The sequence below is a fragment of the Hippoglossus hippoglossus genome, chromosome 19, assembly GCF_009819705.1.
Source record: "Hippoglossus hippoglossus isolate fHipHip1 chromosome 19, fHipHip1.pri, whole genome shotgun sequence".
NCBI classification, from domain to species: Eukaryota; Metazoa; Chordata; class Actinopteri; order Pleuronectiformes; family Pleuronectidae; genus Hippoglossus; species Hippoglossus hippoglossus.
In genome coordinates, this window is record NC_047169.1 from 15914304 (window position 1) to 15937917 (window position 23614).

General features: G+C 42.6%; 2 protein-coding genes across 5 annotated transcripts; one reads left to right on the forward strand and one right to left on the reverse strand.

Moving 5' to 3' along the window:
* The first annotated feature begins 608 nt into the window (after window positions 1–608).
* Window positions 609–14621, forward strand: mms19 (MMS19 homolog, cytosolic iron-sulfur assembly component). Of its 2 annotated transcripts, none has more exons than XM_034571133.1 (31): window positions 609–748; window positions 1244–1292; window positions 2076–2176; window positions 2334–2419; window positions 2606–2680; window positions 3231–3300; window positions 3440–3568; window positions 3678–3739; window positions 4612–4698; window positions 4818–4892; window positions 5215–5292; window positions 5861–5999; window positions 7042–7196; window positions 7363–7441; window positions 7599–7724; window positions 7800–7881; window positions 8363–8460; window positions 8629–8790; window positions 9365–9520; window positions 9625–9724; window positions 9876–9978; window positions 10917–10994; window positions 11087–11213; window positions 11328–11434; window positions 11733–11789; window positions 11941–12127; window positions 12221–12303; window positions 12401–12565; window positions 12828–12887; window positions 13228–13328; window positions 13437–13740. In XM_034571133.1, exons 1-31 carry the CDS (start codon window positions 661–663, stop codon window positions 13465–13467), a joined length of 3096 nt encoding a protein of 1031 aa, XP_034427024.1. In that variant the 5' UTR covers window positions 609–660; the 3' UTR covers window positions 13468–13740. The 2 variants fall into 2 exon arrangements, with proteins under 2 accessions (XP_034427024.1, XP_034427025.1); XM_034571134.1 differs by having other exon boundaries at window positions 636–748; window positions 10920–10994; window positions 13437–14621.
* Window positions 14622–14808: 187 nt separating this feature from the next.
* zdhhc16b (zinc finger DHHC-type palmitoyltransferase 16b) lies at window positions 14809–23504 on the reverse strand. Of its 3 annotated transcripts, XM_034571200.1 has the most exons (12): window positions 23228–23504; window positions 22211–22273; window positions 19492–19801; window positions 19204–19398; window positions 18920–19008; window positions 18806–18834; window positions 18565–18698; window positions 17521–17606; window positions 17309–17432; window positions 16611–16681; window positions 16280–16402; window positions 14809–16186 (listed from the first exon to the last, which is right to left on the reverse strand). In XM_034571200.1, exons 3-11 carry the CDS (start codon window positions 19756–19758, stop codon window positions 16300–16302), a joined length of 1098 nt encoding a protein of 365 aa, XP_034427091.1. In that variant the 5' UTR covers window positions 19759–19801; window positions 22211–22273; window positions 23228–23504; the 3' UTR covers window positions 14809–16186; window positions 16280–16299. The 3 variants fall into 3 exon arrangements, with proteins under 3 accessions (XP_034427091.1, XP_034427088.1, XP_034427090.1); XM_034571197.1 differs by having other exon boundaries at window positions 14809–16402; XM_034571199.1 differs by having other exon boundaries at window positions 14809–16402; window positions 19492–19805.
* Between the last annotated feature and the right edge of the window lie 110 nt (window positions 23505–23614).

Here is a 23614-nt window from a genome sequence, read left to right on the forward strand (position 1 = left end):
ATGCTGCTGCTGAACACCAGGAAAATGGACCACATCACACCGGCCCTAAAATCACTGAACTGGCCTCCTGTGTTTCAAAGAATCGATTTAAAAAATGTACTACGTGTCTACAAAGCACTGAATGGTCTCTGAGTAACTTGTTGGCTCTGAAGCATCCAGACCCCTCCGGTCCTCTGGGGCAGGTTTACTCAGTGTGAAGGGTGAAGCAGCATCTATGCTCCCCACCTGTGGAACAAACCTTTACCTTTGGTCTTCTGAAACTGTAGGATCATTCAAATCAGGCCTGAAAAAACACTGTCTTTTATTGCAGCTCTCTCATAAATTCAGACTTAACTATTTATTTTCTTTTTTTTTAACAATTTTCCTATCTTTAATGTGCAAATCTCTTTTAATTCAGTGCTTCTTTTTCTTTTTGATGGTTTTTATGGAAGCCCATTTCCGCCACTGTGATGAAGAAAATAAAAATCCTGTTTCTCATAATTATCTCACTATTATGACTTAGTATCTCATAATTACGAGATACAGGATTTGTATTTTCTTCATCACAGTGGCGGAAGCGGGCTTCCATAGTTGTTTGCCCTGTGTGCGAACGCTGCTGAACATTTCACCCACCACTCTCGGGCGCATGCGCAGTCTCAGCAGCGGAGCCTCAGGGGAGCGATGGCCGCGGACAGCTCCTTGCTGCTGTCTCTGGTGGAGGAATTTGTCTCGGGACTCCAGGACAGCAAGGCCAAAGACACCGCGACAGGTAAATAAGTTTGTATAAGTTTGCGATTCACCCTCCGCAGCGGCTCGCTGTGGAATATCCGCCATTGAAGCGAACCTGAGCGGCTGCCTCCACACGGCGTGATGCTCGGGTAGCTAACAACATCCTGCGAGCCGCCGCGACCTCATGACACTTTCGAACACGCGCTGTGACACGTCTCGGCTCACTTTGCCACTGTGCCAGCACGTATTGAATGCAGCCCTGCTCTGTTATCCCACTGTCATTGCTCGAGTGCTGTGAATTTGAACGCTAGCCCCGCTGAGGTCTGACCGCATGCTTGCTGCTTGCTAGCTGCCGTGTTTGTGTCCGTGTGGAAAACATCCCGACAGTGAACTCTGTAACTCTGACCCCCCCGCCAGTGCTGCTGGGTAATCTGTAGGTTACAACCACAGATAACCTCCGTCACACTCAGGTCTGTGTTTTTGTGAGGTGATGATATGTTTATGGCAATCCCACTAACCCTGGTTTCATTTCCAGGTGTCAAAGATGGACAGTTTACAGTCCTGCAGCTGGTGGAGGCACTGGGGTGAGCTGTCAACCTGCTCAGCAACAGCACACACACATGACAAGAACATAAACTAAAGCTGCAGTCACTTGTACTAGTTTGATAATAACCACTGGCACATGTCAGGGATCACCAGTGGATGTTAGGGACACATCTTCCTTTGCTAAGGCGGCCCCACATCAGGCTGATCAGACCTGTGTGTGTGTCCCTATCGTCGTGGGGCCCAGTTGGGGTCTTTTCTCCTGATCCAGAACAGTCCGTGCACGACACCCATGACATTTAGCCATATATCACATCTGGGCAACATCAGCGAGCCATGGCAGGGTCCCATACACAGCCATCAGCCAGTCAGCCAATACCAAGAACCCAAACATTTTTGAACAGCTGTATGCTACTAACCCTGTATGGAAGTGATGATTGTAATCATTGCTGTATGGCCTGGCTCAGGTTACATGGCTTAGTAGAACAATACACACAGATAATTAATGTCATTGAACTTCTTTTATTATCTAGTTTGAAAAAAATAAAATAATAATAATAATCGCATGAAGAATTAAGGTCCAGGCAAAACTGCAGTTTTATCTGGGTGAAACTAATACACTTTAAAGATCAGTACATAGATTTGCATACTCACCAAGGCCCGGCATTTTCTGCCATATAGGCATTGTAATTAGTGGTATCAAAGCACCTTTACTTTAACTTAGGTTCTAAGAGAATAACATAGTTGTTAAAAAGTTATTTTGATATCACAGACTTGTCACATATTTCACTTTCATTACCTTCTGCATTTGATCTTGATTGCAGACTGAGTTTGACGAGCTCTCAGCCTCACACTCGAGCCAGAGGGGTCCAGCTGCTGTCTGAGGTTTTGCACGAGTGCTATGGAAATCTTACAGAGAGAGAAGGTGCACTTCTTTTCTACATAGTCTTTGGTCGTTTTCTGGATAGTAACATTTTCAAACCATCATAATAACATGTCATATTCAAATTTTAAACATGGTATTTGGATGCAAAACCTAGAGATATTTTGACAGCATGTCTCCCTGTCCCTCTTTTCCATAGTGGAAGTGCTGATTGCGTTCTATGAAAACCGCCTAAAGGACCATTACGTCATCACACCATCTGTCTTACAGGGGCTCAGAGCTCTGGTGAGTGTCTGACTGCGGTAGCTTTTCTTTGACAACAACATCTGAAACATCTTGCATGAGATGGATCGACTGCTAAACTTGCAAGACAGTTTTTTTTACATCGGAAAGTTGGAGAATTGTTTTGAGAAGTTCCAGATGTGACGGCAGTGACCAACATGCACATTGTGTGTTTTGTGCTTTTTCCAGACAAAATGTGCGGCGTTGCCTCCTGGCTCAGCCGTGTCCATGCTGAGGTCTTTGTTCCAGGATGTTCACGTACAGGTGAGATTCAGTGTGTGATATTTTTAACAAGCAGTTTTTATTTAAAATATATCTAAAGATGTTTGTTTTTGTGTTGAGGCTCTGTGTGTTTTTTGTATTCTGAACGGCGTCTATCTGTCTCTTTAGACCTGTGCAATATCTCACCACACTTTATCTAGTGTGATGATGATGTGCTTCTTGTTTCCTCTGTGTTCTGCAAAGCACTTCCTCTTTAATTAAGTATGGTTTGTGGGTAAACTGGACTAATGTAAGGGCGTTTTCACATCTGACAGTCCAGACCAAGGTTTTCTGTCTTTGTTTACACTTTATCCGGTTAGTTTTGGTTAAAATTTAGGGAGCACACTGAAGAATTCGATATGACATACGTGTGTTCTGTTGTCATCACCTACGTGGGTTTGTCAACCTTTACTTGACATGGTTTGTAGATGATATCATCACCAATTTCAGGTCCGATCTTGGTCCGAGACACTTTTCACAAAATGCTCCAAATTGTTCTTGAGTCTAGGCATTATGGGTAAAAGTTTTATATGCTCTGATCATTTTTCTCTAGTCTCTGATGCTGGCAGAGAGGTCGTGCGTCTACAGCATGCTCATCAACCTCATGGAGACCAGAGAGGCTGGTAAGAGATGTGTAATAAGCAGGTTTTTCACCTGTAGTTATTACTTTTTCTCATTTTAGTACAATAAGAAATCCTCTCTAATTTGGGAGTTGCTGGTCAGATCATGTTAGAGTAACTATTTTTCATGATTGATCCACAGAGCTGAAGGGTTTAGGGGCAGACTTTGTCTTTGGCTTTGTTCAGTCAATGGATGGTGAGAGGGATCCTCGCAACCTCCTGCTCGCCTTCCAGATTGCAAAGAGCATCATACATCGAGGCTATGATCTAGGTGAGAGCATGTGCAACATCTCTCTCGCTGTTGTATCCCATGGACTCTGTTGCTAATTGGGTATGTATCCGTTCTGCCCCCCCTGTTAATTTTCTGTTTGCTGTCTCAGGTAAATTCACAGAGGAGCTGTTCGAAGTGACGTCCTGCTACTTCCCCATCGACTTCACCCCCGTAAGTCCCTGTTTACTCAGCTGCTTTGGGCTGAGAGCCGATGAAAGCAACAGAGCATAGCAGACAGAAATGTCATCACCGACTTCCTGTGACCTCAGACGAACTCCGCCCAAAACAATGATCGAGCGTCTGCCTCCTCATCTGCTCACGCACGTTTGCCATTCTTTGCGTCACAGAGGCTCACAGCTCTGTGATGACTTGTTGACTCTCCGGAGCAAACCAGCAACACGCTTCCACAATGCTGCTGATATGTTGCTTTTGTGTTGCGTGACGACTGCAGTGTTCTATTACCACAACACAATCTTAACATGCCTTGTTAGTCTTTCACATGAAGGTTTGCATTTCGTATTTTGAACTTAATCCAACTTGAAATATTAATAATAACTTTATTTATCAACACAAAGTACAAACTCCTGCAAACCAGTCCACCTATAGATCCAGTATTCAGTCAAATGTTCATGCCAATTTAAAAATAGTGAATGATAATAATAATACATTGTTCAATTAATTTAAGCTAATTGGTAGTTAATTGTAAAGGCAGGAAATACATCAAGAAACCTGTCTCGTTGGTCTAAGCGAAAAGATACAAAGAATTTATCATCAGTACTGATTTTCTAGATAAATCCAGGTTGCTTAAATATTATTTAGTAGTTGTTTCTTTGTCAAAATGTAAAAATCTTAGAAACAGTATTAGACACTGAAGCATTTTTTTTTCAAACAAAAATGTAATTATTAATCTCCATTAATGTCTGTCTTCCTGCCGGAAGATTTGCATATTGAGGTTAATTGGAGACTTAGGTGTGTTTTAATAGCCTGTTCATCTCTTCTTGCTTTACCTTCATTTCCCCATAACCACCACCCATCCACCTCAGCCTTCTAATGACCCCCACGGCATCACCAAGGACGACCTAATCGAGGCGCTGAGGGCCGTCCTCTCCGGGACACCAAAGTTTGCAGAGGTAATGGGAACGTTCATATGTTTGCTTTTTGGTGTAGTGAACATTTTCTGGCCTGAGAATAGTTGAGCTGTCAAATGTGAGATTATGCTTATGCTGTGTTTGTTACTGCACTGTTGCAGTTTGTGTTGCCTCTCATCATTGAGAAGCTGGACTCGGACGTTCAGAGTGCGAAGCTGGACTCGCTGCAGACTCTGGTGAGATTTCCCTCTCATTTCTAAAACTCTTCTGTGCTCCTCACTGTGGGGTTGGAGATAGAAATATTTCGCTCAAAATTTCCCATCTCTAAGAGGCTAATGTGAATGATAAGCGATTATAGAACACATTGTTACTCTTAACACCATTAAGGGGCTGAGACAGTTTACAGAGAGTGAATTCAAATGTATAATCAATTAATTCGATGCAGTAATTTACTGGTAAAGGGCAGGAAGATGAAACAAGAACAAAAAGTACTATTTAGGAAAAGTTCTACCTGGCTGGTTATTACTTATTTATTTATTAGTTATTTTTACTTTGCAGACTTCCTGTATGTCACAATATGAACATAAGGACTTGGCAGAATTCCTTGAGGGACTGTGGACATCACTGCGCAGAGAGGTTTGTTTGAAACACAATTTATATCAAAACAAAGTGTTAGTGCAGTGTCTATTATACCAGATACATTCATGTAAATATTATATAATTTAATGTATATATTAAGCCCTTGTTAAAAAGACAAATTCATTGGTATTTTTATGCGTCCAGGTCCAACACTCGTCTATTATATAACATTTTAATCACATCAGTTAATGGTTAATAATCTATTAACAAGCATTTGTTGTGTTTTTGTTGCATCAGTTTTTATTGTTTTTCCAGTTGAAAATGATATAATTAGAACACAGAGGGAAGTGACTTATGGCAGCAAGGTGCCTGGAACATTAAAATCCTCCAACAGAAGAAAGGAGTGATGATTCATCAGCACTGAGATTAACTACAGGAAAAGCCCCGAAGCACAAAGTTTTATGGGAAGAGAGGAATAAATGCTGTTTCTCTTGCCTTTGTTGTCTGAACAACGCTGCTAATGATTTCAACAGGTTTCCTCCTGTTCTTAAGAGACTACTCAAATGAACAAAGGGTCGATCTCTGAACCAGAAGCTAATGTTCTTGTTTCATTGTTTCATCGCAGGTGTTTCAGACATCCAGCGAGAGGATCGAGTGTGCAGGCCTCGCCGCTCTCACCGCACTCACTTCCTGTCTGTCTCGCTCAGTCCTCAACTCTGACTCTGAAGACTCTCTCAGCACCTTCCTGGTTCTTGTTCTCACAGGTGAAGTGCTGAAATCGAACTTATGTACACGTACTTGATTAAAAGTAAATATGCACAGTTGTACAGATAGGGCAATCCAAACATAGTCCCGTATAAAAGAAGTCAAAACAAAAGCAAAGAAAAAAGACAAATTTACACAATACAATACAGGTGAAGTGAACAGAGACGTCAGTTTTATTCAAACTTGTTGGACATTTAAATAAAACTAAATTGTAAACAGGATTAAGGACTAAATAATGGTCCTATGCAGTCAGAATAACAGGAAGGCAGTACTGGTGAAGAAAATGACTGTGTTAGTGGGAGGGTTTGCTTCAGTGCAGCGCTGCTTGAGTAGATGGGCAGGAAATGATACCACAATTTGACAATGAGACTGTTTGACTGCAATGACAATAAAGATAATCGGGTTTAAAGTGTCAATATTTTAAGTAAAGAATAATCAAGTTCTACACGCTAGTTGCTGTTGGCGGTTACACACATAACCCCAGCTCCAAGCTCTTTAGCTAAGCGTGACTAAAGATTTGTGTATCTAAAGGTTCATACTGGCTCATTAATTTAGAAGCTCAAACTAACACATCCATCAGTTGGTTACTGAGGGTAAATCTGAACCTTCCAGCCATTCAGAATCCAGACATTAACTCAGAAAGTTGTTCTCCTTAGGGTAGAAAAGAGTGTGAGACAGAGTGTGAGACACTTAATCCAGGGCTTTTAGTTTTGGACGGTTTTGGCCGAGAAACACTCTCTGCTAAGACACCTCCACCGAGGCCCAACAGTTTCCTTCAATTCAATCCAGCAGCTCCAAATTTCAATTTCACCATAATGGGGGCTTTCTTGGCCCATGTCTCATCCTTCCACCAAGTTCTGTTCCGTACTTTTACATAATCTTGCTAAGAAACAAACAATCCCCTTGGCAGAGGTAATAACTGAGCCACATTTCTCCAATTAAACAAGTAAATAAATCAAACTGACTCCTCAGTTTCTCATCTGAAGTAAAAGTCCAGTGATCTTTTTTTTTTTTTTAATGAGAGCGTATAATGTGTTCCAGACTGCAAACATCATCTGTGTGAGCCGGACCTGAAGCTCGTGTGGCCCAGCGCCAAGCTGCTGCAGGCCGCATGCAGTGCGTCCAGCAGGGCAAGCCACATCATCACAGCCGCTGTCATGCCCGCTCTCGTCGAGCAGTACAGCAGCAGAACACAGGTAAACAAATATAACTGACACCCAGAAGTTTATTAAGTTTAATTTGAGCAAGTTAATGTGAACTTCTTTCTTTAGCTGTTCTATATTTGAACATATTTAAATCATTGCAGCAACCAGCAACTTTATAATAAACAAGTAAATGTGACTTTTTCCCCTCCCTGAGCAGTGTTCCCATAGACGAACGTTACTGGAGGTGGTGCTGCGGTTCATCGAGTCAGTGACAAGCAGTCAGTCCTCAGAGAACGGTCAGTGCTGCATTCATTAATTTATTTTATTTTATTTTATTTCATTTAATCTATTTTTTTAATTTAATGCCACATTCATTACTATTTTACTTCAGAACATCAAATCCACTTGTCATGTTAAACCGGTTTCTTTGTGCGTTTCATCCCTCCACATCAGAAGAGAGCATGTTTTTAGCCTTTCGCCAGTCTCTGTGTGACATGGTGTTCTCAGCCTTGTTGGAGACTAATTCCAGTCTGCAGATCACTGCCACCTCCATGCTCACCTCACTGGCACAGCAAACAGGTGAGATTCGATACATTCCTACAGTCACAGTTTATAGTCCGAGTGAGATTACCTCAGACATTCTTTCTCTGTCAGGTCTGCTGTTGGACGCTGATATCGAGCTGGCTGTGGATCACCTGACCAGACTGCTGCTGACCGAGGAGGATGAGAAAGTCAGGTGAGCTCACGGTTGAAACTTTACTATGTAAAGTGCCTTGAGATAATGTATATTATGATTTGGCGCTATACAAATTAAATGGAATTGAATTGAACTCTGGAAAGAGTTTGCCTTTTCACATATGAAGACCAGCAGGAGATTCTCTGGGTCAGATACAATAGGAAAATGTCTGAAACATTCAGGCAAGGAGTGGTGCCTGGGTAGAGCATGCGTGAGGCAGGACATGAATTATACATTCTACTGCGGAGAGCCCCTCGGGAAAATGTTCAGAGTTCAGTGCATGTATGAAAGCAGCTACAGAGACACACACTTTCTGTTTCTACTCAAGTACTTTCATTACTTAGCAGATTCATATCTACAAAATAGAGGGGAAAAAAAATTGGTGTCAACATTTTTTTTTTTTTTTTACACTATCTGATGTTGCAGTTGAACTGAACAATATTCTTGTTTCTCTGTGTCTTGGTTCCGTTTGTGGCTTCAGTGTTGCTGTGGTCGATTGTGCCGGAGCCTTGGCAGAGCTACACCCAACAATCTTTATCACTAAATTCATCCCAAGACTAAAGAAGGAGATGTTTTCTGGTTGGTGAAAATCCTAATCCAATAGTATAACATCTGTACTTTCAATGTGGAATATATAGAAACACCACACAGATATTAATATTTGTATTATACAGTGTGCAGTAATAAAAATGGTGAATTTATGATGAAAATCCCAAGCAACCTTTTCCTCGCCTCTCCTCTGCTCAGAGCCCATGGATCAAGACAACAACAGAGAAGCTTCTGAGCAACATTCTCATCATGCAGTGCGTAAGCAGTGTTTGTCTGCCCTGGCTGCGGTGTCCATCCGACCCAGTGTTGTCCAGGAGAGCACGCCTGTCCTCCTGGAGGTCCTCAGCTCGGCACACGCAGGTAATCTGTCTGTAGAGATGGTCCAGGGCTTCTAGTAAGAGACTCACTTATTATTAAGTGAACAGTGTTCAGTTTGAATATTGTAGAGCAAGATTTGTTACAATTAACCTGTTAGATGAAACTCTTCTAATTTTCTCTTCTGCAAATTTCAGCGATCGAGTTTACATTATATGTATCTTTGGAACTTTGAGTCCACAAATGGTTCATAACAGATTATTGAGCTGTAACGACCAAATAAAATAGTTTTTTTTAATCTATCAGTTTCTTTCCTGACATAAAAATGTAATGGTTGAAGAGGTCAGGAGGAATGATACAATATTAAGGGTCAAATATTGCTAAATCTCCCTTCTACAATGTGTCTGTCAAATCACACATCAGTTGTTGCACACAGTAAATTCATATTTATGCTCAGCGTTAGTTATGTAAATGGACAAAGCATTCCGTCTATACTTTGGATTAATTTCATCAGCATTTGTGCACGTCTTCTGAAAGCTTATGAATGAATCAGATTAGTTAAAACCTGACCAAAAATAAACTTCCTATGAATGAAACTGAAAACTCATGTCGCTTTCAGGTAGCGTCGGTTTCTCAGTGGAGGAGGTGGTGTTGGCGTGCCGCAGCCTCCAGAAGATAGCAGAGCAGGTTCAGGACACTGAGGAGACGGGGCGATGCTTCCATGAACTCATCATTCCACGCCTGCTCTCACTGGCGCTCCAAGCGGCCCTGCAGGGTAAGCAGTAGATCCATCATCCCAATCCTTAAAAAAGTTTCTAAATAACCTGGTTTAAGGTTAACGGTGTCTGTGTTTCTCACCCACTTGTTCATGTCTGGCAGGTGAGGGGTCTTCTGGTCGTCGTAGTCCTCTGGTAGAGGAAGTGGTCCTGTCTGCTGTGGTCTCTGTCATCAGTACTTCCTGCTCCAGGCTGCAGCCAAAGTCAGTACAATCCCTCTGCCATTGTATTTGTGCTTTGTGGGCTTTGTTTTTTTAGTGTAGCGAGGTCCCGCCGATACACATGCTTGTAAAAGTGTAAAAATGTACCGTAAAAGCATTTTGTCACGAGGCGTCTGTTGTCTCATGTCGCCAGGTTGGCGGAACAGACGGCGGCTAGGGCTGTCTCTCTCTTCTTGGACGATGATGTCTCCTTTTTGCCCGACAACTCCTTCCCCTCACACATCCAGCTGCTCAAGGTATGTGTGTGCAGGGATTTGTGTATTTATGTGTGTTGTTTGCTTTTCTTCAAATATTGCCGACAGCAGGTTCCTCATCATTGCCTCACTGAGCACTTAATGATTATTGTTGTTGAAGACAGATTACAATGTATTGCAGAATTATTATGTGTCCCTCACATCATTAATATATCTAGGACTGAAGCAAAAGAAAACTTTGGTCAACTGAAATGAAACCTGCTCTTTAACCAAATGATTGGTGCTTGTTATCGATAGATTAACTAAATTAACAACAATCATTTTAACCTTATTATTAGACCAACCATACTGAAATATGACAATTCTATTGTGTTCACACTCAACACTTCAAATGTTAAACATGACAGTTGATGTAACATCCTAACGCAGACAGGTTTGCCTACTGTAGTTAGATGATGTGCCATGTTACTTGTTGAGCTGTGTTATGCAAAATGCTGTTTGCAGACTGTACAGTTTTTGGGCTTCATGCAAATCAGCATTCTCACAACTTTATGGACCAATGCCATCACAATATTTACACCTAACAAGGCCCAGCAGGTTCCTTATGAAACAAACACATCCAAATTCACTAGATCCAGATTTTTATTTGGATCTGCACCAAATAGCACACACTCATAATATTCAGACCCCTACACATAACTGATTTTCTGGTGACCTGTCCCCCCTCCACCATCGCAGGTCAACCATTATCTGTACTAAGCGCTTTAGATAATAGCTGGATGATGAGTCAGCCTGAGAGCCAAACACTTGTAAAGCTGATTAACTCTAATTATAAACAGATTCAATGACGCTCACTGAAGATGCTGCCTATTTATTTTCCAGCCCTAATTTAGCTCCTTATTATCTCGGGATTCGCACTATTTGTTCATGTCAGTGTTACCTGAAAACGTAATGAAAGTCATGATGTCATGTTTCCCCAGCAGCCGCAGAGGGAGTCATGGAGCCAGTCACAGATGGTTTGTCTGCTCATGGGCTGCGTCTGTTCCTTACCTCGCAGTGTGAGTCTCATTCTGAAGACCTAATTCACCTTTATTGAAATGTTGGCGTTCCTGAAGCTGTGTTCTGACTTCTGACTGTGTGTGTGTTTTAGGTCGCGGTGCCTCAGATAGACCAGCTGCTGTCTCAGCTGGAGGAGATGAGCTGCACCTGTAACCACCCTCTCGCATACACCTCTGCTGCGAAGTGCTTCGCTGGGCTGGTCAACAAGCAATCGCAGGGTCTGTTGATTATGACATACTCCCGTCTGTAGTCACACGTTTCTGTGAAAGAGAGCGTCATCCTGTCAGTTAAAATCTGTTAATGCTTTGTTTTGAATTTGTTCTTTTCTTCAGGTGATTCTCTCGACAGCTTGATTCAGAGGACGATGAAGAGAGTGTGTGGAGAGCTGGACTCTACATCGTCACCTGCCCGCACTCAGGCATTCACCCTCATGATCTGGGTAAGAGTTACACTTTTCAATACAGCCGCTTTCAGACACGCACTGAAGTCCAAACCTTCTCCTGAAGGTATTCAGAGGGGCTGCATGTGAGAATACAAATGTCTGAGTCAGTGGCTCCCACATTCTCCAAAGTATTTCCAAGGTTTTGGTCAGACATATGTGCATAAGTATGTGAAAATACAAATTTAATTTATTCTACCACCAGCTGTGGATCTATTAATTTAGTTCATGGATATATAAATAAAGTTGTTTCAGTATAAGAAGCAGAAAATGCAGAACGGTTGCTTTTCGTCTTCAGGTGGCCAAAGGTTTGCTTCTTCGATACCACCCTATGTCCACAGCACTGACTGACAAGGTAAATGCTGCATCCACTCTCTCACTGATATCCTTTATTTGATTTACTTAGCTTCATTCTTCATGTGCAGTTTAACACCTGAAATTGGAAAATGGCAGCTCATGCTAGTTTGGTGTCATCAGTTCATTTCTTATTCTTTTTCTTCGTGAAGCTCTTCTCTCTGCTCGACGACGCTGATCTGGGTGCGATGGCGGCAGAAGGTTTCTCGTTGCTGATGAGCGACTCTGCCGAGGTCCTAAACCGCGGCTGCCATGCCGACGTCCGCATCATGTACCGCCAGCGCTTCTTCAGTGAGAACTCGGCAAAGTTGGTTCAGGGCTTCAATGCTGCGCCGCAAGGTTCGTGGGAACAGCACTGCTGAGGACACTGTTGATGTGAAATACTGTTGGTCAAATTCAGCATTTACAGGAGATTTTTGTTCTGTCCCCCAGAGAAGAAGTCCAACTACCTGAAGGCTCTGTCCAACATCGTCAACAAACTTCCGAAGCAGGTTCAAATCACTGAACTACCAGCGGTACGTAAACGGTAAACTCATTTGTTCTCGTCAGGTTCTCTCTTTGGGAAACACTCTATCGTAACGTTTTTTCTTTTTTTCTTTCATCCCTGTCCAGCTCCTGTCCCTGCTGCTAGAGGCCTTGTCGTGTCCCGATCAGGGCGTCCAGCTGTCCACCCTGTCCTGTCTGGAGCCCGTCCTCATCGACCCACCGCCGGCTCTCATACAGCAGCTGGAGGCTTTGTTCAGCAGGTTGCTGGCCCTCGTCTCCAGTCCTACCATGGTCAGTGACATAATGTAACTGCCAGTGCTTTCTGCCTTGACTGGTTTTCAGCAGCTCAAGGTGAAGCTGAATGTTGGCAGCAATGAAACAAAGCAAGAAAATGACATGAAGACACATGAAGCAGCTCATTGCTCCTGTTCAAAAGTGGCATACTGCACATACTCACAGTTGGAGCACAACACTGTATCTTAGTCAATCCGTGCATGGCATGAACATGTTAATGATCCAGAGCATTTAACAATATTTTGTATCTTTCTTGCAGAGCGTAAAGATCACCTCGCTGCGCTGCATCCACGCCCTCTCCCACCTGCCCACACATGAGGTAAAATTCTAAATTGTCCATCTTTAAAATGTTGATAATTTTAATCATATCACAGCAGGAATGCTCTTGTTTTCTTTGTTGTCATTTGTCGATTATCAATAAAAAGTGAGTGCTCCACCTCACCCACTGGAACATTACAACTTCTCAAAACTATTTATTAAGTTATTCATACTTGTTGCTGCATCACTAAGTGCTATGTCCAGATTTGACTTGAAATAAGATATTTTAGTTGACTGAAGATAAGCCACACGTCCTTTCCTGTGTTTGAATCAGCTTGAGTAATCTGTACCACGTAACGTTCCTCAAGATAAAAAACGATTTCTTTGAACTTTTGGTTCAGATTTTTCCATTTCGGGCGCGGGTTCTGCGAGCTCTGGCTCGGCCTCTGGACGACAAGAAGAGGAGGGTGAGGAGCGAAGCGGTACTGGCACGAGGGGAGTGGTAAGAATCAGCCACCATTGTTGCAAGATGATGTCATTTCTTTTCCTGTACTGGTTCTGTTTATAGCTGGTTCTGCACAACAACTCATCTGTCAAATTTTTCTCGTAGGTACCTTGTGGGAAGTCCTGGGGGAAGGTGATTTTTTTTTTTTTTTTACATCTCAACACCACCCTCGTCTCCCGTTCCTTCCCCACCCCGACCTCCTCTCTCTCCAGGACCACGTCCTCACAAACAAACCCCACAAGAGCTCCTGCTCCTTGGTTTAACTCCACCCACCATCTTCTCCCCCTTTTTACTGGCATTCTTTAGTTGCCTGTATCCTCATGAACGCACAAGTAAGAGAATGTGGACTCCCTTAAGAGTCCCTTAAGTTACAAGAATGGAAATTTGAATACGTTTTATGCCTCGTGTACGTTGTCTTTCTCTCTACACGACGCAGAAATTGTGTGGATTTGTGCCATGACACTTTGATTGTGTATAATTTTTGTACTCTTCCCAAAGTTTTCTCTTTCACTCAGACCCTCTAAGAATTCATTATACAGTGATGACATTTTCAAATATTAAGTATGTTTGCTTGATAAATAACCACATTTTATCAGATGATTTTCTGACTATTTACTAAATAATAAAACCTGAAGCGTTTTTTCTTTATTTGAAAATCTAAATTAACGAAATAATAAGTTAACTATATGTCAGATCTCAAATTTAAAACTGCTCCTGATGAATGCACTGGTGTGGGTCAACTCCTGCATAAGAGAGAAAGTGAAGAGTACAGAGCTCATATAGATGAGTCGTCTCCTGAACTGTGGCAGCAACATTTTTTTTAAATCAACTTTTATGAACATCTTGAAGTTTTATTGTAGATGAAAACTTGGAGCAGCACTGAACCCAGCAGACCCTTACATGTTTATCTTCTCATCTGGATGAATGTGTGTCTGAGCGGAAATGTCTTAAAACAGGTGGTGCGTTTGATTTGAGTCACCAGCTGGGTGGGTTGTAAAAACCAAGGTTCCTCACAGGGTGACAAGAATTGAGCGCTTCTACATGTGTCGTGTCTCCATTGACGCGCGAATGTTGAGTTTAATTTTATTTTTTGATGTTAATGTTAATTAATCAGTGAAGATGTGTCAATTTATCAATGGCTGAAGCAGTATTGAAGCTATATCATAGTTAAGGTCGAGTCATTTCTGTAAGCTCAGCTGACTTTGGACCTCACATCAACTTATGCCAAGGAAATAGACAAATATTTAAATGTCTAACTTAAGATGTCATTAAAGGTTTTCTTGAAAAAAAGATTCTAACGTAATTTTTGTGTTTCTGCGACAGCCATAAGAATGCTTTGAGATAATCCTTCTAGATTTGTGGTTCACTGAACTCACAGATTAATTGCTTAGAATTTCATCTTCATAGGCCAAAGTCACAGTAGCTTCTTGAACATGATGTCTCAAGTCATCAATGGAACAACAGTAAAACCAGGAAATATCAAACACTTATTTTATTTAAAAAAAAAAAAGAGAACAATAATTGGAGCACAGCTCCCTTTGGTTACACACAGGGATGTGTCATGTTTCTATGGCAACTACAGATTCAACTCCTTTTGAAATGAAGAACACGCGGGGGTGAAAAAAAAAATGGAATTCACAGTGACCTTTTCTCACTTATTTAAATTGCCTAAGTTTAAAGGATGAACCCCCAAACAAGGCACACATGTTATTTTTTCTTCACCTAAATGTAGGGAGCAAAAGATTCAAGTCAGAAATTTTAAGAGAAGTAGATCAAACTCTTCGGCACCAGAACATCCGTTCATATCTGTGGTTCCTAAGCTCGTCGGCACACTCTCCATCACATCTCCACTAAACACTGCAGGTGTTAACAGAGTAGTTCATGAGAGAAATAGCTTTTGAAAATGACATTTTAAATAATCATAGGAAATCAAACAAGATCATTTAACGTTAAAAAAGTCTTTTCATCTCATTAAGACAAACTCTTTCTTAAATAAGCAGACAAGGTTTAGGCTCAGATCCGTGACGACATGTCAGGGATACAGTGTCAGTTATTAAAAGGTGCTGTGCTTCGCTTTTTATCATCTATAAACAGACTTTAATGAAATCTAGTCTGATGTTTCACTCTCCTCTCGTCTCTGCTTCCTGTCTGTTTTCAACAACTTCTGAGCTCAAATCTACAGGATGAAATGGTTTTGACAACATTGGATCCACAAGTCACACAGTTGACCTACATCTTTCATGACCTTTTTTGTTGCAGGGAATCGGACATTAAAATGACAGTGATCGCCTCGTGCAGATGTTTCACCAAAACAAGTCCCGACCTGCTCACTATTTTGCAAGGGCAACATCTCAATCACTCCCTGGTGGCTGGCTGCAGTATAGCTCATACATTTCTCTCAGATGGTCTCTGTCATTTTAGGTAGTTGTTATCACACTGATATATACATACAAATGTTAGTTTTTCTATTAAGTTTGGTTTTAATTTGTAAAATGCAACCCATAGCACCGTTAAGATGCCGTTACTCGATATGATCTCCATCGCCTCCCGTACATCCCTGTCTCCTATCCATGCTCCCACATCACACTCTTACACGGGGGAGGCTGTAGTGCTGGTTCAAGAAATGCGCAGGAAATTCAGTCTTTGCAAATGGTTGAGAGTAAGGAGACCGAGGTGTGTGCTGGCCAGCAGCACCTTCTGTACCTTCAATTCAGCCGACAGTGCTGCAGTCGCAGGGTGAAGGTCTACCCCGACTTCACAAGGCTGCCGACAGATGGACAGTGAGACGGTGACGGTATTTTGAGGCATGACGAGTGGTTATGTCCGTAAACACCTTTACACAGCAAAGCATCTTTTTCCCAGAGGGAGTGGGAGCTTCTTGCTCGTCTCTAGCCACGTTGCTTGTTATGTAAATTCAGGATAAATAATGTGGTACATTTTATTTTTTTATAAAATGAACCGGTGAGGGTCAGATGGCCATGGGGTCTCTCCTGGTGAAGGTGCAGTCCCACATGATGCCGTCCCCGTGGGGAAGATGACTGGAGGGTAGCAGGACCCGTGTGAGCCAGTGACTGAGGACGAGAAGAACAAGTCGATTCAAACGCAGCTGAAAACGACAACACCACAACAAACTTGTTCCTAACTCATCTCACACACGGCACACATCTGGGTTGTTTCCACCAAGACACGGTGTAAAACTGTTGCTCAGTAAAGGTGACATAGTGTTGCTTTAAGGTACGATTACAAGCACAGTTCAGGAAAATGCAAAACTGAACCCACCTTCTTTTCTCCACACCGAGCAGTAACTTCCAGTTGTTCATATTGCCGTGATGGTAGGGATTTCTGAACACCTGCATTGTACCAGAACATGAAGAACCATAGTCAGAGTTGGATTTTAACACTTTTAAAACAGTAATAAAAAAAAAGAATCGTCTTTAAGTTTACTATTCTTTCCAGTGTTGAAAGCAGCCGTGCAGTAACTCGGCACATACAGTATATAGTGCTGGAAACCAAACATCTATGGAGACTGGACGACATGACAGCTCCCCAAAAGTGAAGCCAAAGTCTCTCTGGTGCCCCCTGGTGGCTGGCTGCAGATCAGTCATAAACCCCACCTCCAATAACGTTTCTTAAAGTTGGTTTCTGTCATTTTAAGTAGTTCTCATCATACTGGTGTTTGTTTGAGTACACATTTTTTCCCATGAATTTGGTTTTAATTAGTTATTTGATGCTGAGCCGTCATAATCAATCATGAGTCAGTCTTGGCTGTCAATCGACCGTGTGTATCGACGGGACCTCAATATCACGATTCCACTTCACGATCACCACTGCGCAGACCCTGACTCCAAATGACGTCATCAGCGCAAGACGGCAGTGTTCGTATCCAGGATATTTTGGCTTCATTTCTGGATAGTGGGAGGAAGTGGAGACGCGTCATCCATCTTTATTTACAGTCTATGATCCCAGTGTTTGTGTACCTTGCCCTTCTCCCTGAGTCTTCTGATCTCTTTGCGGTTGATGTGGCGCTCCACGCTGGTCTCCGCTCTGCAGATGAGTATGGTGTGCCACAGGGTGAGTCCTCCCAGAGCTACTGACACCGAGCTGGAGAAAAGGTGCACGTGGGGGGTTACATTACCACTTTCATTCGATTTTTAAACAGAGAGACTACCAGCGGTGAAGTGTCGCTCACCTGGTCAGTACCCAGAGGTAGATGACACTCTTCTGAGCAGTGGTTTCTCTTAAGGTGTAGTCTGGAGTTGGGATCTGATAATAAGTCTAAAAGGGGAGAGAAGAATAGGGTCAGACTTATCAGCTGCTTTCTGAGGTCATTCCTCCTCAGGATAACACTTCTTACAATATGCGTGAGCTAAGTCTTAACAAGAACACGGTTTGTTTACCATCTGGCAAACAAACACTCACGAAATGAGACCATCCTAGATGAGAGGTAAATATGAGAGCAGCAAGTCAAGATCCCTTTCAGATCTCCTGTTTCACTCGTCTTTTGCCATTTGAGATCGACCTCTGCCTCCTTGTTACCGCCTGACAGCCGCTACCAAACTATTCATCACAGACAAATTTGGTAACAGCTGATAACAACAATAGGTAGTTTTTACATCTTAAATAATAAGGGAGAATGGCATGTCTGTCATCGCCAAAGCGTCCCCTGCAGGCCTGGAGGTGCACTATGTAAATCTAGTGTACCGTGCTGGAACATTCAACCTGCTTTAAAGCATACGTCAGACATTAGCAACTAGAGCTCGCTCGTCATTCTCAGTGTGGACAACAAGGCTACCAGAAGAAACCGAAGAGGAAAAGAGAAAGTGAGCGAGTAAGAAAACAAACAAGAGTGAATATCGGAGCATACAGGACAGATTACGACCTGGTGTTGCTGTTAAGCAAGTCATAACTTTTGCTATGTCTGGTGCTGTTGTGCTTGCTTGATGTTGGGCTGCGTAAGTGAAATTGTCGACTCGCAGTTTATCATCAGAAGCCAAGTAAACCCATTCGACAAAGGTTTAACAAGTTAGATAAACAATTAAAGCTTGTCGGTTGTCAACAAATGCTTGTGTGTACAAGCTTGGGCAGCAGACTCAGACCCCAACTCATAGTTACGACAGCGAAATATGCATCCCACCGGTAGGGGGGAGCCTGAGTATAGCCGAGAGCAAATCTTGCATTGAGTCGCTTTAAAGTCTGAGCTTAGTTCGCAGCCGAGGTGTTCCTGCTGCCTCACCTCTATAACGCTGTATGCCTCCAGAAACAGTTCCTTGCTGCTGAAGCTGCAGTAGAGGCAGCCCAGGGTCATGTAGAGGCAGAAGGAGAAGAAGTAGCGATGGTTGAAATGGCCCACACAGTTGTTCAGCCAGGCTGCATATTATTTTAAGTTCAACGTGATTCAAAAGTGGGAAATAATACAAAATAAAGAATTAACTGTTCATGCATTTCCTGACATTTCTTCATTAAAAAAAGGATACGACAGTGGTGGTCCATCTTCAAAACACACCTGCAATAAAACAGAAAGTATTTTCAGCGAAATAATAAAAATTGAGCAAATAACTCTCATGGAAGAAGTTGGGAAATGATCTTACATGTTGCAGATGCTACAGTGGTGCGTCCTGGGTGGTTTTGGAATGATGCATTTCTTACAAATGGACACTGAGGGGATATGAATTTTGTCCTAAAATATAGAAAACAAAGAGGATAAACCGTATGAAGTCAAGAAGTCAGGTTTTACCAATTTACCAATGACACAGCCACAACAAATACAAGAGCAAAGATGTTCCCTTCTCTCTAAAGGCATTTTCTCGCACCACACAACAGTGAATCTATGCTGCGTCTATACACTGTTTTTATATGTTAGGGGTTTTGAGACCTTGGGCGGGTGTCCAGGAGCCGTGGTGGTAGCCTTGTAGTAATGGAAGACCACCATGACAAGGAGCCAGTGGCCATAGCAGAGGTGCCAGACCACCCAGTGCACAGGGTACGTGCTGACGATCGTGGGCAGGACGAACAGGTAGATGACCACCACGACTGAGGTGGTCAGGAGAATGACCAGACAGACGAACACCTGAGAGAGAAAAGGGGAAAGACAGTGAGGAAAGACGTGAGAGGTGATGATGTGTAGAAGTGTAGAAAGAAAAGAGAAGAGAAGCAAGCTCACCACTCCAAACCACCGGGTCACGTTGTCCACGATCCAGTAGACGGGTTCAAACACACAGTCCAGCAGCGTGTCCGAGTTGCTGAGGCTGTTGTAATACAGGGACTTGAGCAGCAGTTTGCTGTAGCTCCACAGCTCCGACAACCTCCCGCTGATTCGGACTTTGTTCCCTCCTCCTCCTCCTCTCTGCAGGCGGCACAGCCGGCACCAGCGCAGTGCGAGTCGCATGGCCCGGGAAATCTGCCACCTCCAGCTACTGCCCATACGCATGCCACCGCCACCACCTCCTCTTCCTCCTCCTCTCCTAAACACTCTGCCTTCCAGACACACACAAACACACAGACACAAACACCAACAGTTACAAAAGCAGGCTGCGTAAAACAGCAGCTCTTCCTGGCTAAGCCTGATGACCGCTGAGGTTCCCATTGTCGCCTCCACCTCAGGAGGAGTAGGAGTTTGAGCTCCGACACAAGAGAACAGGCAACACAGGGGACTCCCACTCATAGAAAGCCCTTTTCTAGAAAGCGGCTGCCCTGTTACATCTGTCAGTCAAAGAAAACAAGGGCAGGAGCTCTCAGGTAATTGAGCTACGCCCCCATCGACCCCATCAAAAACGTCTTCTCTTAATAATTCACAGCAAATCAAGAGATCAGGGCCAGGACCTTCCAGTAAATTGGCGGGGGAGATGCAGAGTGGTAACCCAGTAAGAGGCAAATGGGACGGGATGAATGTTGTGAGAAGGAAATAAAGTGGCTACCTGATCCTGGGGCATCATTTCATGAAAGTGAGTATTGGTTACACAGATAAGGCTTGTTCGGGCTCTCCAAAATAAGAAGGCATTAATAATGCTAACCAGGGACAGTGAGAGCAAAGCCGGGCTTCCAGCTGCTCTTTGTTCCTTTATCCGCTTCTGTTTGACTTCTGATGGTGGTGAACACAGTTAACTCGGCTCTATTCTGTCATTTATCAATATTTTAGCTCAGAATACACACTTGGTGAATGTCTGACACACAGACTCTCAATAAAGAAGAAGACTTCCTCCACTATGCAGAAATGAAGCCAAAATATCCCAGAGCCAGAGTTTGTGCAGTGGCAATCATGGGATTCTCAGGACATTTTCAAACCTATAGTTTGTTTGCTTTGGTCCAAATTAGTTGGCTTCTTCTCACACAGAAAAAAAATTCAAGTAAACCAAAACACACAGCTTCAGTGGTTACTGTGGCTGACAGGAGCGAGAGAGAGGAAAAAAACAAAACAAAGGCAAAGGGTCATATTTGCTCCAATATCTGGAAGGCAACCTACACGTTTTGGTTTCTTCTCTTGCAAGCTGCCAGCAACTTGTGATTGCACTCTGTCGTATCCCAGAATGCAAAGTGCACTTGGCTGCAGATCAGACCTGCAGAGTATTCCTCGCAGCCTAGTCAGATCAAAGTCATAACATTCAACAAATGATTCAAACCAGAGTCTGTTTGAAAAGCCTGCTTTTATTTTGGTCATTTAATTCATGTATTATTTCTTTTGTTGGCAGAAATGGTCTTCCATGCAAATGAGGCTGTTCGTCTCTCCTCTGTATTGTAATTCATAAAATAACCTTTAGATTTCATCATGTGAGAGAACAGTAGTTAAATCGGTGGACAAAATTAAAGGTTAAATTAAACAATGTTTTTATAATAAGGGCTGGATGTAATGGCTGAAATATGAAACATGTACCACCATGTGAGGACACCTCTTCTCACTGCAGACAGGCTGTTGGTTGATGAAATACACTGTTTAAATGAATACTTGATATTAATCTAAAATGCTGCGTACCAGGCACAGACGGAGAACACAAGGGCGCGCCACAATCACAGCAGGGTGCCGCCGTCTCTATGACAACCTGTGGGACTAAATCTGGTCTCAGAAGAGAGGCTGATCACTGTCTGTCTGACTCATTGTAATAAGCTTTACCTCGTCCTCTACCTCAGAGAACGACAACATGTCTGCAGGTTCTTACTTTTCCACAGGATTTCGGTTTAATATGAATGAATCAAAAACCAAGACAGACTGCTTGCACATGTTGAATGTTGGACATTACAAACAAATTTGGACAAATTGCACACTCACGCAACTTTTATCTACATAATGCACATTTATAGAACAGCCCAATATTGTACATAGTATTTCTGTTATTGTCTTATTTATCCTAGATTCTGATTCTATTGCTATTTTAATTCCTACCACATTTTCCACATGCATCGCTACTCTATTGGAATTACTTAAATCAGGAATTGTGCATGGATGTTGGACATGTAATCCACCCTGTGTAAATTGTGGCCCCTTTATGGCCCCAGATTCAGAAAAAATTGCTAGATGTGCCACTCTTCATTTCAGTGATGGTGATTGGTTCTTGGCTGACATCACATCCAGCAGCTAGACTTCAGTAATAAAAATGTTTTATAATTCATAGTCTCTTCTCTCTGTACCCTCGGCTACAGAGTAATAAACTGCGGCTAAGTCTCAGCTTGTATACTGATGACTTAACACTGACTCACCACATCCTCTCTTGGTGTGGATTCTTTACAAGTATTAACAAATACCTCCTCTGCATGTCAGTGCACAGTTTCCTGCACTCATGTACCTACTGCATGTGATGTAGGCTCAAATGAGACAAGGGTGTAAACCGTTAAAGTGGAGTAATAATACAGTTCAGGGTTGTTGCTGTTGTCATAATCTTACTGCTTACCTTAATATGAAGACGTGTGACTATCTCTGCCTCTGGCCATGGTTATTAGGATACTGTGTAAACCTGGGAAACAAATTATTTGGGTGATTATTAGAAATAATCAGCAACAATATACAAGAAAAGCAGCTTTTCTCTGCTTCATACTGTTGATCAGACAAAAGAAGCAATATGAAGACATCACATTGAGCTATAGGAAACTGTAGACACTATTTTCGGATGTGTTTCAGACTAATTTACCACATGTTTCCTCTCTCCTGTAACCTGTTGGTGCTAGAGGCCTCTCCCCGTTAAAGGATTCATTTATTGATAGAAAAACAGATCTGTTGATTTATTGATCCTTTAATTCATCAATTGGCCCTAATATAGTATTATAACTACCTTATACAAAGACTTTTATTCAAACCCTCTTAACTGTGCAATAATCAGTCTGTCTGTTTAATACAATGGTTCATGTGCAATCCATTTAAAGTACACATTCTCAAACTGCACATATATTACTGTATATATTAGTCTTACAAGTACATTCATATTTTGTATATTCCTTACACTTAAGTATTACCTTAGACTAAACTATTACTTATTACTTACTGATGCCTATGTTTGACTCTTGCTGCAGTTATATTGCAAATGTCCCCATTGAGGGACTAATAGAGGATTATCTTATCTTATCTTATCTGTTTCCTGTCCACCCCCATCAAACCACAATGTAAATCCTGTGGGTTTGTTTACTGTCAAAACCAGATCATCATCATCATGCTATTATACACAACTACAGACTTTAAACTATATGTAGTACTTGTTACTTGTCGGTAGCTACAGACGACGAGCATCTACCACCGAAGCCTCTCAGTGTGTGAGTGGTGGATTGGCTCCAACACGTCATGCTGTGTTTGTAGCTAGCTAACTGCTTCACAGCCCCGGTCCACCTTTAGCCCGCCCGTGCTAACGGTCCGTTCAAACACACACACGCAGCACGCTGACCCGGACTAAACCGGGCAGGGACATGCCGTAGTTTACCTGTACAGGTGAAAGCGGTGAGGGAGCCTGCAGTTCGTGGTCAGGACATGATCAGGCTACATGTTAGCTCGGGTCTCCACATCCTGACCGCAGCGAACACAGCCCGCTGCAAGACCGTCTATTGGACAGATGACTCACTCACCTGCAGATTAAACTGTCGCGTTCTCCGCTCCACAAAGCTGACTGCGAGTTAGTTTTATATTTATTCAAACAGTGGGAGAAAGATGTAGTTTTAACATTCATACGCTAATGTGGTTTGTTTGTTATTTACTAGTTACACAATGGAAGGCTCCATATTTCTATTGCCCCACTAAAAAATAATACCCAAGTGGCACCTCGCCTCTACGCTTCTTCTTTCCTGCCATCTCGCTTTGCAGCCCGCAGTGT

Coding starts and splice junctions, on each gene's coding strand:
- zdhhc16b (XM_034571200.1), bottom strand. CDS start 19,758: ATGCGTATGGGCAGTAGCTGGAGGTGGCAGATTTCCCGGGCCATGCGA. Junction 19,399..19,491: donor TGACCCGGTGGTTTGGAGTG/GTGAGCTTGCTT, acceptor TTTCTCTCTCAG/GTGTTCGTCTGTCTGGTCAT. Junction 16,682..17,308: donor GACTCAGGGAGAAGGGCAAG/GTACACAAACAC, acceptor GGTACAATGCAG/GTGTTCAGAAATCCCTACCA.
- mms19 (XM_034571133.1), top strand. CDS start 661: ATGGCCGCGGACAGCTCCTTGCTGCTGTCTCTGGTGGAGGAATTTGTC. Junction 3,301..3,439: donor CATGGAGACCAGAGAGGCTG/GTAAGAGATGTG, acceptor ATTGATCCACAG/AGCTGAAGGGTTTAGGGGCA. Junction 12,128..12,220: donor CTTCAATGCTGCGCCGCAAG/GTTCGTGGGAAC, acceptor TCTGTCCCCCAG/AGAAGAAGTCCAACTACCTG.